Here is a 7,042-nt window from a genome sequence, read left to right as displayed (position 1 = left end):
TTACTTAAACCAGCTTTGTGTAAGGCCATCGCTAGCTATCTCAAATTTTTAGATTGTAGGGTTTTTCTGTTCATTCTTATTTTTATTATTAATTATAATTTATTTATTATTAATTTATAGATTTGTATCATAATTATTTCAGTTTATAAAGTTTAAAGTGTTTCTTTTTAGTTTATAAAAACAAATAACATAAAAAATAACAAAAATTTATAGAATAATAAAAAAGAACTTAATTGTGAATTACATCAACATCTGATTATAGGCAGCATCAATCTCCATTGGATTCACTAAGTATTGATCTTCTAAGAATGGTAATTCGGGGACTCCTCCAAATAAAGAGGACATATATTGTTTTTGTTCTTCAATATCCATTGCAGGACCATAATTACCGATCATTGGGCTAACTGTTAATTCTGGTGGAATGGCGTTAATAAAACTTGGTTCAAATAATTGAGATCTTTGTTTTTGTCTCATTTTATTAATTTGATCAATTTTCATATTTCTTTCTTTATTTAATTCAGCAACAGTTGGCATATTGTCAAACATATTTGGCATTGGTTGTTCTTGAATTAATTGTTGTCCCATTGGTTGAAGACCTTCTTGTTTAGCTCTTTGTTGTGTTTTATAAACAGTTTTTTCAATAGCTCTCTTATTTTCTTTAATAACATTCATTTTTGGTTTATTTGTAATATTTTTCTTTGCAACTAAATTACCTTTTGTTATTTTTTCTTTATTAATTGCTTTTTTCATTTTAACGTTTTGTCTAACAAGTTCATCTTTTTGTTTTTGAATTTTCTTTTTAGCTTCTTTAACTTTATTTAATTGTTTTTGTTCTTCATCACTCTTCTTAATTTCTTTTTGAGCTTCTTGAACAACCTTCTTAGTTTTCTTAAGTGATTCTTGTTGTGCTGGAGTTAAAACTTTTTTTAATTGTTTATTAACAGCTTTATTAACAGCTACAGACCTTTCTTTTTTATTAATATCAACTGCAATATTATCTTTCTTAGTAGCTCTCAATACAATATCAGCAGATTTACTCTTAAAAGCATTTGGTTGTAATCCTAATGCTGTGTTTTTAACTTCTTCCATAATTGCTTTATAAGCTTTTTTATAAACATTCTTTTCTGCTTTCTTCTTTTCTAATTTAATCTTTTGTTGATCATTTCCAAATTTCTTCTTAGCTTCTTCTACAGCTTTCTTTCCAGCTCTTTTGGCAGCAATAGAACTGTATTTTTTAGCTGATTCTTTTGCAATTTTTTTAACTTGTTTTTTTGCTTGTTTTGTAATCTTTGATGCTTTTAAATTAGATGTACTTCCAACTCTTCTTTCAAGTCTATGTCTTCTAATAAATTCATTACGTTCAATTCCAGTAAGTCCATCAGCAATTCCTCTCATTTTATCAAGGAATTTTCTTGTAGCAGCTCTAAGAACTCTTAATTCACTTAAAATTGATTCAATACCTCTTTCAAGTTGAACTCTTGATGTAGGATTTGCAGCAAGTCTAAGGTCATGATAATGCATTCTCAATTGATCTTTAAGAACTCTTTCTCTATCTTCATTAATTTGAATTCGTTTTTCTAATTCAACTACATCTTTTTCACTTGTAACAAGATTAGCAGCTAATATTCCTGTATGTCCAATTTCAGTTATAAGTGCAATACTGGAAATAACAAATACTGAAATAAAAAGAATTTGCTTCATACCTTTCAAAATAATATAATTTTTTTTAAGTTTTTTTCTTTTTTTTTAGTTCCTTTTTTTCTTTTTTTTTTCTTTTGATTTTTATTCTTTTTGTTATAACATTTTTCTTACTTCTTTTGTTGTAAAAGAAGATAATATAACAAATTTTAAAAATATAATAGATTTGTATGAAATGTATCAATCACAAAAATTCAATTCAATGGCGATGAGAATCTCTCTTAGACCTGTCTCTATCTTTATCTCTTCGAGGTGATCTACTTCTTGAACGACGTCTTTCACGTCTTGATCTGCTTCTTGAGTGATGTCTTTTTGATCCTTTAAAGTGTCTAGAATGGGAACGAGAGTGTCTAGAGCGAGACCTTTTTCTTTCATTTTCGTCACCTCTTCTATTACTTTCACCTCTACGATGTTGGTATAATTAATTGTATTAGAAATAAAAAGAAAAGAAAACCAAACTTCTTCAATTCATTTGCATAATATTCTTTTGAAGAAGTATGTGAAAATTGACCATTCTCATAAATAAATTGAAGTTCTGTTTTAGTGGTCCATGGTTGAGCTAAAACCTTTTCACTACACAATTTATCTTTGTCACCAATCAAATCTTCAACTGGACTTTCATTTAGAGCTTTAATTAATCCATCACAGTCACTTTTATTTTTTAATGTAACAACAGCAACTCCAAGAGATTTACCACTTGACACATCAGTTTTAATATCAACAGAAATAACTTCAACCAGTTTTGATATTATATCTTTAATTTCAGTGTCTTTGACATACTACTTATTACCTTCTCATTTTTTTGTTATAACTAAATAACAGCTAAACAAACATAGTTAAAAGTTCCAATAATCAAAGTAGGTTCAATCATCAAAACGTGTTAATACAAATTTTAAGTGAAATTTTTCTGATTTCTTATTTATTTTTACTTATTTTTTTTTCTGACTAAACATAATATTCTTTTCTTTTGAAATTATTATGAAAATCAATTTTATAATAAAAGGATTTTTAACATAAAATTTTTTTTTCTACCAAAAAGTATTCATTTAAAGCTTAACAAGGAATAAGTGAATAGAGTCGGTAACACATTTCAAAGTAACATTTGCGTCTTTGACTGATGCTATTTCTCCTTCTTTAACTTTCATAATAACTCCATAAGATTTAAGGAATTCTTCTTGTGCTTTAATTGCCTCATCAATATTAGTATGATTAGAATCATCATAACTATAATAAACAATAACATTATCATCAACCTTCAATCCTGCTTCCTTTCTTAATTTTTGGATTCTGTTATTTACTTCTCTACAAATTCCTTTTTGAATCAAATTAATATCACGAACACAATCTAATAAAACTAATACATCCTTATCCCACATTGCTTCTTGTGTTGAAGTGTCACCACTAAATTGTCTATGAACTTTAACTTCTTCTTCAGTAAAGGTTTGTCCTTCAACTTCAATTTTTCCTTCTTCAATAAACTTCAAAATTCTATTACGATCAACTTTCATTAAAGCATCAATATATTTCTTTCCTTCTTTTTTATATTTCTTACCAATAACAGCTCTTTCTGGAGCTAATGAAAGAGTAATAAATTGATCTTGTTCAGTAGTAGCAATAACTTCTTCTACATTTAATTCAATAGCAATATATTCTTTAAATACCATTAAACGATCAAGGAATTCTTGAGAACCATGAATAATTGTTATCTTTCTCAATGGTTGTTTCAATGGAAGGATTTTCTTATCACGAGCACTTCTACCTAATTCAATAATTTTCTTAAGAGCATCAACAACTTCTTCAAGTTTAGCATCATGGAATTGTTCAAGTGGTTCAGGAATTTGGACAAAGTGAACAGACTCTTCCATCTTCTCTTCATAATTTAATGGGAATGCTTTTAATTTTTGATAACAGAATTCTGAGAAGAATGGTGTAAAAGGTGCCATAAGAATTGACATAATCTTCAAACAATGATACAATACACTACATGAAGTTTCTTGTGCAGCTTCACCATAACCACCTCTAAACCTTTTTCTATTTAATCTAATATACCAATTAGAAAGGGTTACAAGCAAATCAACTAATGGTGTAATAATAGTGTAAAGTCTAAACATTTTCATTTCTTCTCTAACTTTCTTTACAAGTGACATTAATGAAGAAAGAATCCATCTATCCATATCATTCATATTAGCAATTTTATCAATAGCCATAATCTTCATTTCAGGTTTAAATGATTGTTTAAGATATCTTAATGTATTAAACCATGGTAAGAAAATGGTTGAAATTAATTCTTTTAATGTTTTTTCTTGGAATTTAACAGTTTCAGCACGTACAGCTGGTGAGTTAATAAGTGAAAGTCTTAAAGCATCAGCACCATAGAGATTAATCATATCCATTGGATCAGGATAATTCTTTAATCTCTTTGACATTTTTTTACCATCAGAAGCAAGTACAAGACCATTAACAACACAATTCTTAAATGGTGCTTTTCCAAACAAAGCAGTAGAAATGACAATAAGAGAATAGAACCATCCTCTTGTTTGATCAATACCTTCAGCAATGAAATCACCTGGGAAATTCTCTTTAAATTGTTCAACATTTTCAAATGGATAATGACTTTGTCCATAAGGCATAGATCCTGATTCGAACCAACAATCAAAAACTTCAGAGATTCTATGAAGTTTTTTACCATTCTTTTCAATAATTAAATTATCAACAGATTCTCTATGAAGATCTGTAACTTTTTGTCCTGTAAGTTCCTCAAGTTCTTTTACACTTCCAACACAAACAAATTCAGTATAATCATCATCAGTCCAAATTGGGATTGGTGTTCCCCAGAATCTATTTCTAGAAATAGCCCAATCTCTTGCATTTCTTAACCAATTTTCAAATCTACCTTCTCTAATATTTTCTGGAACCCAATAAGTTTGTTGAGAACTTTCAACTAATTTATCTTTGAAAGACTCAACATTAACAAACCATGATGGAATAGCACGATAAATTAATGGAGTGTCAGATCTCCAACAGAATGGATATGAGTGTGTAATAGTTGCTACATTAAAGATTCTTCCTTCCTTCTTAAGTCTTTCAATAATATCTTTATCACAGTCTTTAATATATCTACCTTGATAATCTGGTACTTCAGCAGTAAATTTACCTGAAAAATCAATTGGACAAACAAGATTAGTTCCTTTACTAATAATACCATTAGCCATACAAACACGATAATCGTCTTCACCAAATCCTGGTGCTTGATGAACAATACCAGTTCCAGAATCATTTTGGACATAATCATCAGCAACAACTCTGAAACATCCTTTAAGGTCTTTGAAATAAGGGAATAATGGAACATAAGTTTTTCCAACAAGATCTTTACCTTTCATTTTTTCTATTATTGTTCTCTTTGCTTTTTTAGCATTAGGAAGTGTTGGCATTAAACATTCCATCATATAATAATTATGTTTAGTAGTTTCATCATAAAATTTAACATAATCCATATTAGGATTGACACAAAGTGCAAGATTAGATGGAAGAGTCCATGGAGTAGTTGTCCATGCAAGGAAATAAGTATTTTCTTCTCCATTAACAGGGAATGTCATAGTGACAGCTGGATCTGGTACATCTCTATAAGCCATACCTGCTTCAAAATTACTTAATGGTGTACAACATCCAGTAGAAAATGGCATAATTTTCAATCCTCTATAGACTAAATTCTTTTCATACAATTGTTTAAACACCCACCAAACTGATTCCATAAAGTCAATGTCCATTGTTTTATAAGGATGATCCATATCAATCCATCTACCACATCTCCAAACTACTTTTTTCCATTCTTCTGAATATCTCATAACAATATTTCTACATTCTTGATTATACTTAGGAATACCAAGTTTAAGTACTTCCTCAGTAGTATGAATACCTAATAATTTATCAATTTCAAACTCAATTGGAAGTCCATGAGTATCCCATCCAAATTTTCTATCAACTCTATGTCCTGTTTGGATGGCATATCTACAAACTGTGTCTTTAATAGTTCCTGCAAGTAAATGTCCATAATGTGGAAGTCCTGTGGCAAAAGGTGGTCCATCATAGAAAGAAAAACGAGGTCTATCTTTAGTTATTTCATTGCATTTATTAAACACATCAATCTTTTTCCAGAATTCAATAACTTCCTCTTCAGTTTTAGGAAAATTAATTTGACTAGGTAAGTCTGTGTTCATGGAATAATATTGTTCTTAGTTCGTAGGGTTTTATGAATCATTTCAGCCACGTCTTTTTTTTCATTCTTCTTTTTCTTTTTTAATTTTTTATTATATTTTTTTGAGAAAATAGGGATTTGATATTAGCAATAAGGATATTTCCCAGTAATTTTTTATTCATCCTTTGTCACTGATAAATAGAAAAATTCATTCATTTGTCTTTCTTTATTTTTATGAAACAGCAAAACAAAAATCTCTATACTTTTTCTTTGAGTCTTTTTAAAACAAAAATTAATTGTATTTTATCAAAAATATCATATTTAGAATCTTAAAAATCATTACTATACTTTCCTGAATGTTTCAATGCTAATAACTCTGCTTCATCTTCTCTTCTGCCTTCTTCTGCTAATCGCTCTTCTTCTGCAACCATTCCTGCATATCCTACGTCATCATAGTCATCGTCATAATTTTGTTTAAAATCGTCATCAATAAAATCATCATATCGTTGTTCTTGAGAGTGGTTAGAAGGTGTCTCTTTTCTTTTTTGCATAACACTAGGTTTTTTGAATTGGTTTAACACCGTTTTAGGGATAGACGATACTGGTTTTGCATTTTTTTTTCTGAACATTAGTTCTATTTTCTCTTCATCTGTTAATTCATTTAGCTTTTTGGGTTTCTTTTCAATCGTTTTGGTGATAGACTTTTTACTATTGTTTGTTGAAACTTTTTCTGGTTTCTTTGTTTCAGACTTAACTCGTTTTGTTTGTACATTCGGGAGATATTTTCTTTTAAATTCCTCAGGATCAGCCTCTTTTTCATAAAGCTGATCTAGTGTTAGTGCAGCTTTTCCTTTATACCATCCTAATTTATTCATGACTGTCAATTAAGTTCTTTTATAACCTTTTTAAATTCCATTTATTTAAGCACAAAATATTATTGTTTGTTTTCTTTTAGCACTTATAGTTTTATATTTTGTTATTACTAAAAGACTTTTTATAACAAAATATATTAATATTTACTATTTTATGTTATTAATATATTTCTTAATTTATTTATTATTAGAATTTAGTTTTGTATTTTATTTAACACAAAATATCTGACACCACAAAAAGACGAATAAATAATAAGTAATTAAATAAGTATTAATA

The 7,042-nt window shown here is 28.4% G+C and overlaps 4 protein-coding genes across 4 annotated transcripts; all 4 read right to left on the bottom strand.

Annotated features, from left to right (window-relative positions):
- Nucleotides 1–240: 240 nt before the first annotated feature.
- ENU1_024550 (hypothetical protein) lies at nt 241–1,701 on the bottom strand (the record flags this gene model as incomplete). Its single annotated transcript, XM_008857110.1, has 1 exon — nt 241–1,701. The coding sequence occupies one exon, from the start codon at nt 1,699–1,701 to the stop codon at nt 241–243; it is 1,461 nt and encodes a 486-aa protein (XP_008855332.1).
- Nucleotides 1,702–1,897: 196 nt separating this feature from the next.
- On the bottom strand, nt 1,898–2,569 carry ENU1_024540 (RNA recognition motif domain containing protein; the record flags this gene model as incomplete). The annotated part of the gene is made up of 3 exons (XM_008857109.1): nt 1,898–2,102; nt 2,158–2,477; nt 2,531–2,569. 3 exons carry the CDS (start codon nt 2,567–2,569, stop codon nt 1,898–1,900), a joined length of 564 nt encoding a protein of 187 aa, XP_008855331.1.
- Nucleotides 2,570–2,744: 175 nt separating this feature from the next.
- ENU1_024530 (isoleucine--tRNA ligase) lies at nt 2,745–5,915 on the bottom strand (the record flags this gene model as incomplete). The annotated part of the gene is made up of 1 exon (XM_008857108.1): nt 2,745–5,915. The coding sequence occupies one exon, from the start codon at nt 5,913–5,915 to the stop codon at nt 2,745–2,747; it is 3,171 nt and encodes a 1,056-aa protein (XP_008855330.1).
- A 307-nt stretch (nt 5,916–6,222) lies between these two features.
- ENU1_024520 (hypothetical protein) lies at nt 6,223–6,768 on the bottom strand (the record flags this gene model as incomplete). The annotated part of the gene is made up of 1 exon (XM_008857107.1): nt 6,223–6,768. One exon carries the CDS (start codon nt 6,766–6,768, stop codon nt 6,223–6,225), a length of 546 nt encoding a protein of 181 aa, XP_008855329.1.
- Nucleotides 6,769–7,042: the final 274 nt, after the last annotated feature.

Source organism: Entamoeba nuttalli, assembly GCF_000257125.1.
Source record: "Entamoeba nuttalli P19 unplaced genomic scaffold asmbl_2429, whole genome shotgun sequence".
NCBI lineage: Eukaryota > Evosea > Mastigamoebida > Endamoebidae > Entamoeba > Entamoeba nuttalli.
This window is presented reverse-complemented; position numbering and strand designations above follow the sequence as displayed.